This window comes from Podarcis bocagei (genome assembly GCF_964188305.1).
Source record: "Podarcis bocagei genome assembly, chromosome: 5".
In the NCBI taxonomy this organism is placed as follows: Eukaryota; Metazoa; Chordata; class Lepidosauria; order Squamata; family Lacertidae; genus Podarcis; species Podarcis bocagei.
In genome coordinates, this window is record NC_138129.1 from 42538067 (window position 1) to 42557116 (window position 19050).

Consider the following 19050-nt stretch of genomic DNA (forward strand, 5'->3'; position numbering starts at 1 on the left):
CGATTTCATGGTAAATGAGCTGCTGCTAACTAACTCATATCTTAAACATCACTTCCTTTCCAAATTTATTCTAATACAAAAGTTGGGTTGCTTATCCAAGAATGAGTGTCTTGTATTATGCTTCCTTCACATGTGAGAGTCTTCAAACTGTAACCGGGAGCTCCTTGAGACTCTCCTGCAATAAACATTAGAAGAAATTTTAGATTTTAGGCAATGTGGCTATCTGATGTCTCATGAGTAAAATTGTTTGGAACATACTTCAAAGGTTTAAACCTCTGTATTCAAAATTCCATGGGCTTCACAGGGTTAGGAGTATTAGATGTGCAACACTGTCTCTCACTAATGTGACTGACCTTTGTGTTGCTAGCAACAACTGATGCATGGCTCTTAATAATATTTTCTTTTGGTAACTGCTGTAGTTTGTTGAGATGGCTTGCTACACATGTGGCTCTATGTGTAAATACAATACATAGATTGCTAATGCACCTTCCACCCTGTCCCAAGCCATATGTTAGCAATTGTTTGGGAATAAAAGGAACTAGATGGTGGGATGTGTCTGGCTTTCTTTATCCTAAAGATACAGTGAAATTATATCTTTAAAGACTGACAAACTGGTAGGTTTGAGGCTGCTTTATAATGCAAGGAGAATGGAACTTGGAACCTTGCTGCTCCACTCTGCTGCTTGCGTTCTTGTGAGCTAGCTGGTGACTTAAAGCATCCTGCACACAGCAGAGGGCAGTAGTGTACATACACATTCATGCCGCTGTTGTGGATTTTATGGGTTTCCTACTTGTTGCAGGCAGAAGCTGTCAGGTTTTTGGCTTTAGGACTCAGAAATGCTATGCGTGTCCATCCTGATTGAGGAATGGCCCTGATGGTACAGCATGCTTGCCTGACTCTGTTTCAAGGGTGTTCATTGGTTGCAGTTGCATTGGCTCACCAGCAATGAACAATTGTGTTTGTCCTCTGCATGGAACACATCTGTGCGCTATGTCCTGTGACTGTCAGATGTGAAAATCTCAGACGGAATTTAATGTCGGAAGGGGAAATTGGATAGACATGGTGGTAACAGAGGAAACATAAGGGCCTCTTCCTTTGCAGCTGTTTTTATATTGATGTGTGTTTAGGGGGTTTTTTAATTAAAAAAACCAACACCGGCATATAGAAGAACAGTAAAGCTATTGATGTATACACTAATACATGGGAGGGAGGGACTTTATGAATGAAAGAGTTATTCTTCAGTTGCCTAAAAATTGTATCATGCATTTTCCACTCTTCTGTGTTTTAAGGTGAGAGCAGCGTGTTCCCTGAAGAGTCTGTAGAAGAATTTTCCGTTGCTAGCATTGGACAAGCTCACAGCATAAGCCTGTCTGGGATCTTCATGTTGCTTTAAATAAGAGCCTTCATTGCCGCATGTTGTAAGGTGAGAGATTTCCTTTCTGAGAAAAAGGGTGGTCCCTTCTCACAGCTCACTGATAGCCGGGCTGTCTTGGGAAGAGTGTGAAGAGACAGTCGGAGAGGGTGAGAAGGCCAGCCTGGAGACCTGAACCAAGCCCTTCATAATTGGCTGGAATCTCATGAAATCAAGGCAACCCTGATTTTCATTCTGGAGAAGAGGAAGAAGAATTTTTCAAGCCTTCCAACTTTCTGGGTAGCAGGAACTGCCTAGGAAACTAAATTCGGCACTTACTCTGTATTATTGTTTGTTTTAAAGCTAGAATCCAAATTTATCTCAAACTGTTTTTAAAGACTCTAATCTACAAAGTGGTTTTGCTGAAAAATCTCTTTTCCCCATCCACTTTAAAGAGCAGCTGAATTCGTTGTTGCATTAAGACCTGAGCTTGATATCAGGATTTGAGAAGCTGATGCTCTGGAAACTTACAAACCAAAGAAACTAACAATTGCAGGCACTTTACATTTTGCACTGAGTGTGCCCCAAAGACTCTTGCCTTGAGAGAGAACTCCAGGGAAGGTTGAAGCAGAGCAGATTTGATCTCACCAGAATCTACTGCAGTGTCTCTGCTGGCTCTGTGGCTGGCGTCTCCCGTTCTGGATTGTGCTTGATGGGGGTTTTTGCTAGGGGAGCAGACCTTGCGGCTAAGGACAGAATTGTCGAACTGGAGGACTTGGAATATATATGTCGAAAGGCATATTGGCTTAACCCCCAAGCAAAAGACTTTTTCTCTGCTGGGTCCCTTCTGTAGTATATCAAGGGTTGAAGGCTGGAGACAGCCTGCATAATCTTGCAACATGACCTCCAAGCTGGAACAAAAGGAAGCTCATCACACCAATGGCGTGGTGCTACCCATTGTTGCTGGCCCTATAGACTGTCTCTCCAGTCCTGACCGAGAACATCTCGTTGAATCTTCCGAGTTTTTAGGGCCTGAAGAAGGAGGAGGTATCGAGGTGGTAGTGATAGAATCCCGAGCCAATGCCAAAGGGGTGCGTGAGGAAGATGCCCTGCTAGAGAATGGCAGTCAAACTACAGAGAGTGATGATACCAGCACAGACCGTGGCCCAGAACCAGCCTCTCCTCTAAAAGAGACCTCCTTTTCCATTGGGCTGCAAGTCCTCTTTCCTTTCCTGCTGGCAGGGTTTGGGACAGTAGCAGCTGGGATGGTCCTGGACATTGTGCAGGTAAGACTAAAAGCCTTCAGCATGGAATGGGCTCAAAATTCTGTATCTGGACTTGTAACTTGCTTTATTGTTAGTGGCTTTTAAATCCCATGAGAGTGATTTGCTGCTCATTACTTTGGTGGGAGGCAGAGGTTTTCCATTAGAAACCATTATATATTTATTCCTCTCTTTTTTCAGGCTCATCTTCCTTAGATTGCACATGTGAGAGGTAGAATAAGCCTCCCTCTTCTGGAAGCAATTAAAGTTTAGGTGGTCAATAGCAGTGTGACCCACTCTTTCTGTTCCTGAATCTGAATGCCTTTTAATCACCCAAGACCCATCTTTTTCTTATAAATCTCAGATTTAAAGGAACATAAACTCTAAAACCCAGCCTCTGAATTGAAAATAAACTTCTACTTCTTAGAGATGGAGTGTCAGGAATGTAAAGACATCTAGAGTTCTCCCAAAAGTTCAGACCCTAGAAAGTAAATACAATAGAGCCAAACCCAACACACACACCCAAAAATGTGAAGCGAACTTTTTAAAAAATGCACTTTTGGTGGTGTTTACAGAACTGATGAGCATATGTGTGCCTGAAGAGTTGCCAATCTGGGGAAAACTCAAAGAGCTGCAGTAAACGTTTTTAGCCGGGGGCCGAGACCTGTGATATTAATTGCTGGCAAATCCAATCGGCCGTTACCCAGTTAAAAGACTTGTTTAGCTAAGGGATGAAAATGTGTTCTCAGCTTTTGCATGTGGTCTGGCTTTGCCCAAATGCAGAATCTCCTTAATATATTTGTAAATAAATATTAGAAATGTAAGGCACAGTGGAGATATCCAATAGATATCTCTTGAAACACTAGCTGTCATGTGGAGCTTGCCTCCTCGCTCTCAAGTGACATTGCTGAGTTACTGGGATTACGGTGTCACTGGCCTCTGTGCCTGCAGTGCAGCTATCTGGCAGGTCATGTTAATGTTAAAGGCCGAGGCTCTGTCTCAATAGTCTTATCTGCCTCATTTATGCAAGCCAGGTAGCACTTTGGACAGAATCCGACCCTACAGTTTCAAATTGCGGCTGCCTCCTGAAGTGACCGGGTGACCTACTATCGCTTAACATTAAACATTCAGTTAAAAGAGCTTCTGCTTAAGCGCCTTGGTTTTAAACACTTCGTGAAATTTCAGTTTCATACCATTTCTGTGCTTTCAGGAGCTTAGAGGGAGTTGTCGTTGCTAGAAATTGAAATAAGAAAGCCAATGTGGTATAGCTGGACCTGGAAGAGCAGGGTTCAAATCCCCACTCAGCCAGGAAACTCACTGGTAAACTTGGAGCAGTCGCCTACCTCAATGGGTTGTTGTGAGGGGGGGAAATGAGGAGGGTTAGAGTTCTGTTAGAGTTGATGGAAAGATGGGATATTAAAAAAATTAACAGAGCATGGTGTAGCTTTGTAGCCAAATGTTCTTGCTCATCTTGACAAATTAGAACTGCACCAGTCATTAAACCTAATGAGATTCATGGGGGGCGGTGTTAATGTTTTGTTTTATGTTGATAACTTAAAAGTCCTGCTGGAGCAGGCCAGAGGCCCATCTAGTTTAACATCCTTTCCTCACAGCGGCCACAAGCAGTCCAGAATGCATCAGCAGTTAACCCACATGATTTTCGGCAGCTGATACTCATGAGCTTACTGCCTCTGACATTAGAGGGAGAGCAATAGCCATGCTGTTCTTTCTTAGAATCATAGAACTGTAGCGTTGGAAGAGACCCTGAGGATCATCTCGTCCAACCCCCTGCAGTGCAGGAATAAGCAGCCGTCCCATACAGGGATCGAACCTGCAACCTTGGTTATCAGCGCCACACTCTTTGTTGATAGCCGTTTATGTACTGCCTAAGTGTAGTTGGAGTGTGCTTCTCAAGATGGGGCTGTGTAAATCTAAAACTCAGACCTGATCATTATTATACAACATCCTGGGTGTTTTGTTTCATTGGCAGCAGATGCAGTTGGGTTGGGGAAGGGGCTCAGTCATGGCATAAATGCGCAAACTAATCAGGATTTCATTTTTTTCTCATGCAGCAGCAATATACACCTTCTAGTTTTTCAGTGTGTAGGGTGTTAGGCCTGTCTTTTGCCATCTATATAATAACAACTTCACGTGATACGTTTTTATGCAAGTTTTCATGCTGCTTGGATCATCATGAAAATATAATTAATAAGTGAGTGTGTGCATGAAATTAATACCCTACCAGCCTGAGCTTGGAGGACTTCCAGATCCAGTTGATGGAGTCTTTGGAAGAGTCCCAATACTGAGCCCAGATTGAGAAATCACATCCCTACCAAAGTGAATGTTAAAATTAATCCTAGGTCAATTTTGTTGGAATAGGTGCTAACTAATAAGATACAAGCTAGTGGGCATCTTACCTGTTAGCAAGTCAGCATTGTACTAGTTACCTTTTCTACCAGAGTGATATCTTGGGAAAACTTTCTATACTGGACGTGATTCAGTCTTTTTCGGTGCTATCTAAGCTTCTCATTGGGAGTGGAGCAGTATATAGTGTGAAGTTTTCTTGCTCAGAAATAAGCATCTCTAAATGACTGTCATGCTTTAGAAAGTTGCATGCATCTGTGTTACATGGGAACTAGTACAATACCAATATTCCAGCCTTCCTGCTCACAATGGAATTATACAAAAGCAAAATCTAAAACCATTGGACAATGTCCTAAGAAATTTTTTAAAAAGAAACTAATCTGCTTGTATTGGCCACCTTTCTTTGAAAGTCAAAGCTGTTAATACCTTCAGGCTTGGTTCATTCCCACTGGTATTTGGAAAGCACTCCCAGATTGTTCATAGCTCAGTGGGAAATCTGAACAACCACCAACTCCCCCCCCCCCCCGAAATAAGTAGGTCTTGAAAGTTAACAGCAGGAGCCTGTTGGCATCTCCCTAAATGCCAGTGTTGTCAAGTCTTACTCATGGAACCAGTCAATTTAATTTGTTTTTCCTTTGGGTGGTTCTTTTCCTTTGTGGTCTTTTGAGTCTCTTGGTTCCCCAGCAGTTTGACACCCACACTTTTATTTTTCACCCCCCCACCTGCAAAAACACAACTTCTTGTCTGAATCACTGAGATGCAGCTTCTGTGGGGCTGGCTTGCCATCTTTTCCTTTGCTTTCATGAATGTTGAGTTGTGAAGACCCTTTTCTGGGTTAGGGATGAAATACTTTGCTGTCTGTTTCCTTGCTCCCAGAATTGTTCCCTTGTTGTTGTTTAGTCGTGTCAGACTCTTTGTGACCCCATGGACCAGAGCACGCCTGCTGTGAGCAAATATCTAACCCAGGAGTAGCCCCAGTCAGCATGGCCAACAGTTGCTGTTGAACATCATTTGGAGGTTGGCTACCCTGTTCTTGGAGCAAGCTGTTCATTCTTTCTCTTTGAGGCTTTCAAGGAACAATTAGATAAGCCTATATCCTGGTGCAGCACTGTGTGCACTTGTTTCTTGAAACCACAGTTCCCGGAGTTATGTCATGAAACTATTGTACGCACAATTGCCTAGGGGCATAGCAGTTTGGACTCTTTGGAGCCAGTGAGCAACTGTCTTTCTGCAAGTGATCAATTTTCCCCTTGCCCTTTTTAAAGGCCTCCAGGCATGCTTTGATACTGAACAAAGGACTGGGCTACTCAAGAGGTGAGGGGAAAGTGAGAGTTAAAATGGATGTGTATTTATACCTCTTGCTTGATCTTCAGCCTTAACAAGGGAGGATAAGAATAGTCACTATTCTACAGTAAAATGGTACACAGTGAGACGTGAAGGTGCAGAGGGCCAGGACTGAAAAACGGGGTGGGGTGTTTTGTCCCCATTTCCCATTTGCTTTTGTTTTGCTTTCACATTTCCTTGTCTGCTAGCAAATGGCACAATAGCCAAACAACTTTCCAAGGTAACAAGTGGCAGTTGTAAAGTGTCACATGAGCTGTCTATCAAATATACTTTTCCGCACTTTCCCCCCATATTCCAGTTTAACATACCCTTTATACAGAGGCCATGTGCTGAGACATGTATGTGGAATTTGGGGCATGGGGTTTGAGCTAGCTGCTTTGATCCCTAAACAGGACCAACTTTTTACCAGCTGGGATAGCTCAGTTGGTAGAGTATGAGACTTTTCATCTCAGGGTTGTGGTTTCTAGCCCCACATTGGACAAAAGATTCCTCCATTGCAGGGGGTTGAACTAGATTATCCTTGGGGTCGCTTACAACTCTACAATTCCAGTTTAGTTGATACCTATCATGCATGTGCAAAATTACCTTTTTCAAAAAAAGATTGGACAGGGGAAAGGGTCACTGGAAAGCTTCTTAGGTTTGTATGGGAGAAGATGGTATTCTACATATGTACTCAGGTCATTTAAAGATCACTTTGAACTGGACATAGAAGGCAGTGAAGATGTTTTAATGCTGGGGAATATGGTCATGGTGTTGTCTTGGTGAACAGTCTATCATATTCTGTACCACTTTTTAATATTTTCCAAAGGCACTCTTCACATACAGTGTCTTAGAGCAGTTTAACCTAAATATAGTAGCGCATCAATAGTTGTTGCCCATCCATCTGTCTCAGAAGAGATTCAGCTGGCATTCTATTCATAACTGGTGAAAGGTATTGTGATCTCCAGGTGCCCTTGATAAATCCTTCAGCAATGTTGGAGCCAAAAGCAACCCTCTGGTGAACCTGATCTTTGTGAGGGAGATGCAGGCTCATCCAGAACATGTCAGATACCAATTCCATAGTCTGATAAAACGTCTGGAGCTGTGTGCGATGACGGAAGGTGTTGAGGGTGCTGTCATCTGCTTATTCAACCATTTGGCAGCATGTTGGCGCTTGGAGGCTTCCACCCTTCCACGTTTGGAATAAATAAACACTGTCATTTGTTTATCAGATGTGCGATGCTAATGAAAGACTAAGCATGCAAAGGCTTCAGGCGCAGCTGCTGTTCTTTTGAACCTGACCCTGTCCTCTTAAACTGAAAATGTGCCCTCTAATAATCCGAGTCAGGCGGCTCATTGCTTGCATTTAACATGGTTTCTCCTGGACAGCGAGGATTTCTACTGGAGGCGTCAAACTCACGTAGGGGGTTCTTTTTCTTTTTTTGCTTCTGCCATTCATGGTGCCTTGATAAATATGAGATCAGCGTCTAATCTGTGCTTTGTTACATCCTTCTTCCCAACCTTATCATCCATCTGTGGTCAGGCATTTTAGAAGCAAACACCTGACACACCCCCCCCAAAAAAAAGCAGCTCAGGAAGATTACACTTCAAAATTAAAGCTTAAATAGCTTTCTTATCCCTTGCCCAAATATAAAGGTCTTGCATTGTTTCCAGAAAACACTCTGGCTAAAGCCTCTGGAAGAGGAATGGCATTCCAGAATGTGTGAGTTTCCACCAAGGATGCTTGCTTATATTAATTATCCACTCTCAGCACTCATACAGCCTGATCCTATGAATGGTTACTGACTCCTACTGAACTCCTCACTTGTTTGTGCATAGGATTTCAGTGTTGGTGTGTTATTTGCCTGACTAACAGGGATGTTCTTCTGAGAAGCTTTCATAGTGCACTCCCATATCGATCCTGTGTTTGACAGTAGCCCATGACCAGTCATACAAAACTGCTTCTTTTATTTGCATCCCAACCTTCTTTCAAGGAGCTCAGAATGGTGAGCTTGGTGGGCCCACATGGTGTTTCCAAGCATATCCTTCCCCCTGTCAAAACTCACCAGTCTCTGACCCGCTTTGCAGATCTCCTTTCTCTGTGGCCTGGTCCCAGCTGTTTACATCAAGATTCTACTTATCTAATTGGCAAGGGCTACAAAGTTGAACTGCCATCCGATGACTGTAATTTTCTTCCTGCACTGCTTATAATGATTACTCATGGGAACTCGGCTGTAATAATGCGTTGCCTGAAGCAGAATAAATGCCACTCGTTTTCCCTTTCTTCCCTCCTTCATCCAAATATCAGTGCTTAAGGACAGGAGTGGAAACCTTCCATTCTTGGACTTCAAAAGGTGGCATTAGTATGCTAGAAGACAATCTGGAAGACAGCGTAGAACTTCATTTGATCTTTAGATACTGAAGTTGCCAGGTGCTGTTGCATCTTAGGGGGTGGAACTTGAACTTCTGTGAATGGAAAGTGCTGAGAGCCAACCTGTGACTATACTCTGGGTGATAGCAGGGTAGTGAGAAGGTATTTGACAAGTATGTATTGGAGAGCAGCAGTAGACCCATTCCCTTTCACAGCTAATATGACTGATGTGACACTACAGCCCTTTGAATTTCAGTTTGCTTTAACTTCCCAAGCAGATAGTTTCAGGGCAGGCAGCTGCAACCTCGTAAGCCTCCCCTGGTGCTCCTACTGATGGATTTTGTAGGTCTGATCATTATATTAGAACCACTCCTACTGCTCTGTTAGAGCCCCCACACCCAGTCTCTAAGAAACCCTGGCTACAACTTGCGGTGAAGGAGAAGAGACCTTAACCACAGTTCTGGGTTCAAATGACTTTCCAAGCCAAACCTTGGGTCAGTATCTGTACTGTGCATAGGAACTAAAAGGGTAATCTCTAAATTTAGCAATCTCTAATTATATATATTTTCTCGGATCCGTGAAATGTGTTCTAGGAACACATTGCACCCTTGTGAAGTTTAGAGTTCCAGAGTTCTAACGGAAAAAAGCTAAAGGCAGAGTTGTTCAGAAAGTGGATCTTTTGAAGCCTGCAGCTTTTAAGTGCTGCGTAGAAACCCATCTGGCGCAGGATATGCTTGGATGGGTAAGAGATTCTAGGCTAGCAGGGGAGATGCTTTCACAGTAATAGATGTGAGATAATTGCAGACTTTTTCATCTGGCTAGCAACATGAAAGTACCAGCAAAGCAAACCTCTTTTTTTCCCTTTTGGCTATGCGGGGATTTATACAGGATTCCTTGGACTCCCATTGCAATACAAAGGAAACATCTTGCATCTAATTTTTGTTTGAGGGGGGACATTAATTGTGTTATCTATCATATGTCTGCTGGCTGAGATGTCTTCACATTGGAAATTTTAGGAGATCTCTTCCCCTTACATAAGAGGCTTAATGTTATAGGCTCCCTTTTTAGCGCTTTGATATCTCTTACCGAAGGACACTCTCTACTTGCAGCAATATTTACCCTCTGCAGGAGCCGGTAATATCCTGATCATGGTTCTAAATACGCCAGTAGGTTTGGCCTTGCGTGTATTAAAAGGGAGTTGGCGTAAGTGAAGGCTCTTGTTTCCCTTCCTTGGAAAGAGCTTCTTCTCCCTTAGGGAACATCCCTACTTGGATTGTATTCCCGCTGGATCCAGTTACAATTCCTAGCAGATCCTCTGCCTGCTCCAGCTTCAAGTGCAGGCACCAAGGAACCTGTCAGGAATATTAGAGAAAAATAACTTGATATTGTGATCCCAAAAGTCTCTGCTCCGATGCCTAATTCATCGTTTTACTTAGTCTGACATGTTTTGAAAATGCTTCCTGCCTAAATTGCTTGTTCTTAAGCTTTGCTTTGTGGTTGAACTGTAGCCTCCGAGCTGTGGAAAAATCGAGAGAAAGAAAATGAGTTACATTCACTCTCATATTAAGTTTCATACAGCTAACTCTTTCTGCCTGGAAAGAAACTCTCTGCATTCTTATTTTTATCTCCAAACTCTTAGCTCATTGTTTTCTGATCAGTGTCTGCCAGTGTTGATCATGGAATCACAGAACTACAGATTGGAAAGGGGCCAGAGGGTCATCTAGTCCAGCGCCCTGCAATGCAAGACCCTAACACAATTTGATATGAGTTCACTTACTTCATTCCAATCTCCAGAAAAGTAAAGCAAGACCTTTAAGGGGTTTATGAGGAAGGAATTTGGTTCGACTTGTATTGTTAATGCCACTTAACGCGATGCAATGAACATACAGTGAAACTATCTTTGGTGCATCAGACTTTGGGGGTTATGGGTAGAAAACTCAAACATAACCTAAAGTCATAGGATTGTACAGTCTGAAGGGGTCCCGAGGGTCATCTAGTCCAACCCCCTGCACTGCAGGAATCTTGCCCAGCTTTTGAAATGCCTTTGTACTTAAACATATGAAATAGTGATATTGGTATATGCTATCTTACCATATCTTGCTGGTTGTTTAACAATAAATTCTTAGAACGACATTAATCTTTCTCCCAAATAACCTGAGTAATATTTTAATGTCCATATAATAGCCAGCAGGACCCACGTTGTGTGTTCCTTTATGGGTAATTCTCACATTTAGCTGAATGGTTAAGATCTTGCTCATTTGCAGTGTCTCTTATATTACACTGATTCTCTATCTACCGTGTCAAAAGTGTATATGAAACCCCATTGGCACCACTGGTGAGTTCTCCTCCCAATGCGAATAGCCCCTGCAAAGGAAAGAGTTCCCTGAAGACTGTAGAAGGGGAAGAAAGCATTGCATTCTCTGTCTGTGCCTCCTGTGATCTCAATCATTAGCAGCCCATCACAGCAGCTGATGTGGGTTTTGCAAACCTGTACATCAAATTAATTTAATGCTTCACCTACTTTGACCCTGAGAGCAAAGAAGCTGTTAAGAAACAGGTCTAGGAGGTTTTGCAAAGGAGAGGCGCTTTCTTTTAAAGGCTGCCAAATACGGCCTTTTCTTCCTCTTTCCTAACACTTGTGGACATCTAATGTTGGAAGATTCCAAACGGGTAAAAGAAAGTACTTTTCACACAGCGCAAGAGACCCACAGGAGACCATCTTGGAGGACTTAAAAAGTCTACTAGACAAATTCAGAGGGCTCAGAGAGGGCTATCGATGGCTACTAGCCACCTTGGCAATTCTCAGGCTCTGCCTCCACAGTCAGGGGCTCCAGGAATGCTTCTGAATACCAGCTACTAGGAACCACAGGAGGGAAGAGGACTCTGGCGCGCGGATCCTGTGTGTGATTTCCCACAGACATATATGAGAACAGGATGCTGAGCTAGATGGGCCATTGGCCTGATCCGGCGCAGTTCTTCTCATGTTCTTAATTTGGACAATCCTGGGGATTGTCCTTAACCTTAAGTTTTCCTCAGCCTCAAATCCACCCTCACTCCACAAAGTGAATATTGATAATTAGTGACTGGTTTCATGTAGACAGAGTTTGCGGAACATCCAGTGAAGGAGCAGGCGCTTGCTATAGCCGTCTTGCACAGCTGCCTGCCAGTCACTCCTAAAAATAATCATTGAGGAAAATGGAGCTGCCTGGCTCCCGCCCACGACCTTAAAGGCGAAAAGCACCCTGAAGCACTATTGTGGTTAAAGGAATATTTTTAGAGGCCCTTACTTTAGGCTGCAATCCTAGCCACACTTATTTGGGAGTAAGCCCCATTGAATTCAATAGGGTTTACTTCTGCGGTTAACCACTACTTTCTGTAAGTACCACAGTTTTTCCTCCCCGTATTCTATGCTTAATCTGTTACATTCTGAGAGCACAGTCAAGGCAGTTCCCACGTCTTACTGTATCTTCAGTTATCCCTTCAGGCTAGGATTAATGTGGATCACTTAACCATTACTGTGCAGTTTTTGTGAAACAAACCAATTGTAATGTTAGATGTCTCTACCTTTTCAGGGGTATTTTGGGCAGGCTGTGTCATGTTTATAGGGAGGGACTGTAGCTCGGTGGTTCACGTCCTTAGCATCACCAGTTCAAAAGGCACTGCCTGACCCCTTGATTTGGGCAGTCGCTGCCAGTCAGAAAAGACAAGGCTGAGCTAAATAAAACCAAAGGTTTGTACAAGGTGCAAGGCAGCTGCCTATGCCTAAGCAGGCAATAGGGTGTGCCCACTCCTAAAGGTGCCTACCCTAGACCGTATGAGCTATAACAACCACTGCCCATTTGCAAATGTCCCAATCTTGGGTAAGGTGATGGAGAAGGTGGTGTCCAAGCAGTTGCAGGAGTTCCTGGATGATATAAATTCCTGGATCTGTTTCAATCTGGATCCAGGTGTGGTTATGGACTGAATCAGCCTTGGTTGCCCTGATGGATGATCTGTATCAAGAGTAGACCCAGGTAGAGAGCAACTTGTCTTAATGCTAAATAACATCTATATCTACCAGGATATAGTGCATTTAGTGGTGGGGGTCCCATTCTATGGAACTCCCTTCCAGTTAAGAACAGATAGGCCCCTTCCCTGTTGAATTTTCAGCAGACCAGCAGGCATTTTAACTGAAGTCTGATTTTATAGTTTTAACTGATTTTCCGTATTGCATTTCTTGTACGGGAGCTTAGAGGCGTTTGTAGTTAATCAATATAAAAAGTGATTAAATAAATACACCTTTGGCACAATATGGCCAAACTGTAATACTGGGGCTCTATATTCACTACAACCTTAAGAAGAACCTTGCTGGAGGGAAGTAAAAGGTCATTTTAAGATTCCCCCCCCCCAAGCCTTTATTTCTTTCCTGTGGTCTGTTTTTCCTCCCCAAGCATCCCAGATGCTGCATATAGAGTCTGCGCTATGTAATTAGCACTGCCTAAGAAACCCATGCTTGCCCTTTATGCAGCGTGTTCAGGTTTATACTGGAAGGGATGGGATATTTAAAGCGTTGAGGATGGGAAGAGAGCAGACTTGTTTTTGTTGCCTCCCCTTTACCTCCGCCTCTGTTTCTGTTTTGCGTGTTTTAATCGGGAAGTGGTAATCCAGGGCCTTGAAGGAGATGGCCTTGTGACAGACACTCGTCTGGGAATCTGAACCAAGAGTCTGATCCCCAGCTGTACCAGGCACACCCCGAGTCCTGAATGACCTCAGATTCTGTGATCCAGACTATGGAGGCAAATAGGTGATTGTTCACCCCTAAGCAAAACAGCATCCTGCTGTCCTCGGCCTTTGTTGCATTTAGCAAGGCTTGCCATCTGTCTTTTATCAGTCACAAAATTCCTGTGCATGGCAAAGGAGAGGCTAGAGTGTGCTCAGTCTGTGTACACAGCTCCTGTTTACTCTGCATTCATTGCACGTCAACCACTGGTTTGTGAAGCCGTGTACATATGATGATTGCTGCAAGCTACATCTATCCCGTGGTTCCTTGAGAAATGCTGCATTTGGGTGTGTCCCCCTCCCCCCAATTTGCTTCAATTTTAATTTTAAAATGTATGACATATGACTACACCAGTGCCCCCTCTCCAGCCACTGGTGTGGACACACAAAGGGAAACCCAGAAACACATGCAACTGTGCAACAACCTACAAAGGTGCTTTGAAAAACATGGTGTGTAGGTGGGGGGAGGCGACCTTGTGTTTTAAGCCAGTCATGTGTACACAGGCTTGGTTTCTGCCTTTACCGCCTAGCTGTTGCCCTGTGCATTTAAATAATATTACATTTTCCTCCCCTCCTGAGCTGAAAGCACACTTATGGCAGGAAGACAACGGTAACAGCGAGGTTAGTAGCTAGTCTGCTGCTGCTTGAACTCTGAAGACATCCTAATACGCTGTTAGAGAATTGTAAGGTTCCTAATAACCCATCTCAATAAATAACTGCTTCTTTTTAAACAATCGCCTTTTTCTAGATTCTGAACTGATTTCCTTGATTTTTGCAGCACTGGGATGTCTTCAAGTATGTGACCGAAGTCTTCATCCTGGTTCCAGCACTCCTGGGACTGAAGGGAAACTTGGAGATGACACTAGCATCTCGGCTGTCTACAGCTGTGAGTATTTTGGTCTTGTCAGGCAGGTAGCTTTATATCTGCCCCCCCCCCCCGGCTGCCCTACATATACCTTGAAGAGGTGTTGACTTAAAGGGACTTCTCCCCCTTGAATCCTTGAAATGAACTCTAGCCAGTGTAAACCTTTCAGGCAAACAATGAGGACTAGGAACATGCTTAATCTCTTCAGATGGAGATATTTTGGACAGAGAGCTGGATGTTTCTGAACGTAGAGATGGCCAGCTCATAAAGGTTAGACTACGTTGGGAGATGTGTGTGAAGTTAGCCACGGTTGGCACTTTGATTAGTTCAGCATCACAATCTCTAAAAACACTGCTGCCCGAGCCACAGCATTGCTTTTCGCTTTTCCCTGTAGCATAAACAGGTGCTCCTTCATTCAAGTACTGAGCACAAAGGCTGCTTTCGTGTGCCTATAGAAAAACAACAAAGTCTAAATGTAGCCAGCCTCTATTCCAGGCATGCGCTGTCTCTAGGTGTGGAGACACCAAGGAATGAATGAAAGTGCATCTACCCCATTCTTCTCTGCCTCCTGAAAATCTGTTTTTGGGACCTTGGGAGTGGTGTGGGCTATGATCTGGGGGACCACAAGTAGAGGAGTTGTTGGAAACCACCACCCTTGTCTGAATGGAAGAATGACTTCGATCCATGCCTCTGCTCATTTTTCTCTTCTTCCTCCGCCAACAACAAGCTGCCCCAAGCGAGTTGTGTTTTGATGGATTCATGAGGGTTGTTGGAAAGCAACCAAGGAACAGCCAGTCTTATCCTTTATAGAGGGAAAGCTGGAAGGCATTTCCCTAATCAAGCTGCTATGATCCTCCTAGATTTAGATTCTGAGACCACTGTTGTGCTCACTTGGTTGTTTGCTGAGCATAGCGCAGCTCATTGATTTCTTGCATGAGTGCAACCTAAACAACTCCTGACTCTCAATTCGTATTTCTAGAATGTTCTGAGGCACTTGGAAAACATGTGCTTTAGAGGAAGTACCCCTAGAGAGTATCCCTGCACTCCAGTATAAGTGCAGAGGTGCAAAGAAATAAACAAGTTCATTGGTATCTCAAATTGTACAGCCTAAGTGTTCAGAAATAGTGGCCTTCTCTCTCTTCTGAGATATGGCTGGTGCCTATTCCTTTTAAGCTTCTGACACCAACTGAAGACCTAGATATTTACCCAGGCTTTTGGCGAGTTCCAGTGTTGATGTTTGTCTTTAGTTCTGGTTGTAAATTATTTGCCTTGTTTTTATGTATTTGAAACTGTTTTAATTGTAACCCCACTCTGGAACGTATTTGTAAGGGGGGGAAATAAGTAAGCTTTAAGTAAAAAAAAAATTTTTTTTTAATCCTCTTACTGTGCTTGAACTGGGGTGCTTAAATGTCACAGTTTGTTGTGGATTCAGGGTGCTGCTCATGTTACAAGTTTTGCACAACATCCGTACAATGCCATCCTCATCAGAATGTCATCCTTTGTTTTCTCATTTAATCTATTTTTACAGTTTCTGTGAAAACAACAATGCAGACATGGTAAATTGGGATTAAATTGGGAATATGGGATAGCATTTTGATAAGGGAGATGTTGTGTGAATATTGTGGGGGGAAAGATTGCATGCATGAACACCACCAAGTCCACAATAAATTGTCATATTGAAGCACTCTTGATCTTGGAGTCACTGAAATCCTACTTATTTTTCTGATTGATATCAAAATCCATTGGTAGTAGATATCACATCTCAGGCAAAGAGGCCCAAATAGTTGTTGACTCCATGTTTGATATTTGTTTGACTTGCTGGGCCCTCCCCCTAATGGAAGTACATAAACCGTGTTTATGGAAGACAATCTTACTTGGCTACGAGTGATCTCCGAAGAAGAAGAAGAAAGTACAGAAGCAATTATTTCAGTACAAAAAGCAGCCACTGTCCTTGGCTTAATATTTCAATATATCTGCTTCATTAGTACAATAAGGATGCATCCTCAGTGTAAACATCCTGCTCCTGGCCTTTATGATGGAAAGGAACATAAAAGCTAGTCTGATTTGCACAGAGATGTTGCCAAAAACCTAACCTTTGGGAATAGACTCTGGGGCGGGAAGCTGCATTGCTGGGTGTGTGTCTTGGTTTGTGGATTAAATCTGTTTTCTTATATTCAGATACCCTTGAAAATTCCTTTGTTGAACAAGTGCGCTTGAAATATAGGCTAGGGAAATACCAAGAGGGGAAACAATGAGTTCCTGTATCCGTGCAACTCATGGTGGGGTCCTTGCAGCAGGAGAGCATTTGTTGAGAGGGATTTGTACTGGAGAACTGGCAGGAGTGAAACACTCTTTCCATGCGCACCTGCTTATTCTCTCCCCCACCATGCCCCCCTGCCAACAGTTCCCCCTCTTAGCAAATACAGGCTTGGAACCAAACACTTGCCCTGCTAGTCCAGTTTGGCTCTTGGAAAAGAAGCCTGTAATTGAGGATGCAGTGCCTAAAATGGATGTGGGTTCTGCAGTATTTGCTTGAATCTCCATGTCTCCATGCTATTGGAGATCCAAGTGGTAGCATACCCCCATGTAATGTAGAGAGAAGTACAGTGGTACCTCGGGTTACATACGCTTCAGGTTACATACGCTTCAGGTTACATACGCTGCAGCAGCAGGAGGCCCCATTAGCTAAAGTGGTGCTTCAGGTTAAGAACAGTTTCAGGTTAAGAATGGACCTCCGGAACGAATTAAGTACTTAACCCGAGGTACCACTGTACTTAGTCATGCTGGCCACATGACCCGGAAGCTGTACGCCGGCTGCCTCGGCCAATAAAGCGAGATGAGCACCGCAACCCCAGAGTCGGCCACGACTGGGCCTAATGGTCAGGGGTCCCTTTACCTTTACCACTGTACAAGTGAGAGGTTAGGGCAATGCTTTGTGAGCCTAGCTTAACCATCGGGCCCATTTCTGCCACCATTTCTGTTGGCTATTGGAACATTGATGCATCATTTGCTTAGCTGCAGTCTTTCTGTATATTTTTGCCAGCTAAAACAGTTAAGTTGCATGCTGACATTCTGTCCCCATTCGATTCTTCATGAAAGGAAGCAAGCTGATTGTTCCCACTGTACAGAAAGGGCAAAAAGAGGCAAAGGCATACTTTGTCCAGAGTTGGAATGGATCCCATATCTTGGCATAGGCATTCTGTCCATTTGTCAGTGGGAAGTGTTCTTTTCCCCACACCCCAAAGAATGTGAGCAGGACAAAAGGCTTTTTCATTCTAGCTGTGTTGCTGCATGGAGACTCCTTGAAACAATGCTTGTTGCACTCTGGTGCTTGGGCGCCTTCATGGTGCAAGCTCAGCATTGGACAGGCTGCCATTTGCTTCATTCTCTTGCCAATTGCTGAAGTAGGCAGCAAGACCACGACGTGAGAGTGCTTACCATAATGGTATCCTGCCCTGCCAATATGGAAGAGGCACAAGGCTGCTGCACCATTCGTTACTCCAGGCACCTCATGCAAGCATCCTTCTCTGTTTCTTGGCTTTTCCTAATCAGTCTTGGATGCACTCATTTCAACTTGCACCAAGCACCTACCTTTTGATCGGCTGGATGGTGGAACAAACTCCTTTTCAGCCCTTTGTGCACATCTGTAAGGAACAATGCTTTTGCTTCCCTGAGTTACCTGGCCCCTGCTCCATTCATTCTTGTATGAGCAGCTTTAAAGGCTTGGTCAGATTGTCCTGTGAACATTGAAATCCCTGAAACCTTGGGCATAGCTGCATGCTGCTTTAATGGTGTCACTTGAAGTGACATCAGTGTGTTTAAAGAATTGCAACCAAATGCAGGGGGCTTGATCCACACTGGGACCACAATTTGTGGAGAGAGGAGGCTTAACACTGGCCTATTACTGCCCGCCCCCCGACATAATGGTAATAGCAAAGCAATGGAAGTATTATTATTTTACTATTCCAATTTGCTGCACAGGTCACCTCACTGTGCTACTGATGCTCCTACTAACTACTGTAGTGGTTTTTTTTTGGGGGGGGGGTCAAGGTGAGAGATGGAAGAAAGAAACTTCCCTCTCCCTATTCACACTGATCCTGATCTTCCTTGGGGGGCCCTGTGCTTGTTTTTAATTTAAAACAATGGCACTGGTGTATCACTTAGAACAGTGCAATTATAGCAATATGTAGTTCGACCCCTATCTGTCTTCCGGTGATGGAGAGAACTGCCATGTAGCTGGGGCAAGAGTAGAGATGCAATAAGGTTTTGCCTTCAGTGTGTAGCTCTCCTTCCCAGGAGCTGTTGATTTTCAGTGTATCTATTTCTACGGGTGCCTTGGAATATCTCCTTAATGCCATAGTCCAGATGTGAAGTAAGGCTGCATAACTATCGTCTCATGAGGCTGAAGGTATACCAATTACTCACCTGGGGACCATTCTCAAAATCTGAGGGTGTGAGGGGACAAAGGAACTTGACAGATAGTACATCTCCCAGAATAATGCAGTAAGTAAACAGCTGCTGGAAAGTGATTATTCTACGGCCTTCATCCTGCCGCCACTGCCTTCCTCGGTCTCCCCACCCACCCTGAAAAAGTATCTGAATTGGTTACCCTGAATCCTCCACAAATGCAGGTTTGGGCTTGAGTTTGACACATCTCCCATAAACTCGCCAACACTCTCTGTCATGACCTTGACTTGGGCACTATTTCCTTTCTCTAAATAGTTCTTGCTCTGAGCTGTGCTTCCTAGGACTTGAG

General features: G+C 43.8%; 1 protein-coding gene across 1 annotated transcript in view; it reads left to right on the forward strand.

Moving 5' to 3' along the window:
- Positions 1-2249: 2249 nt before the first annotated feature.
- SLC41A1 (solute carrier family 41 member 1) overlaps positions 2250-19050 on the forward strand; it is a 31086-nt gene continuing 14285 nt past the window's right edge. The window contains exons 1-2 of the mRNA XM_081193513.1: positions 2250-2637; positions 14208-14315. Of these exons, the coding sequence (XP_081049639.1) occupies positions 2251-2637; positions 14208-14315 (495 nt within the window). The 5' untranslated portion in view covers position 2250. The remainder of the gene's footprint in view (positions 2638-14207; positions 14316-19050) is intronic.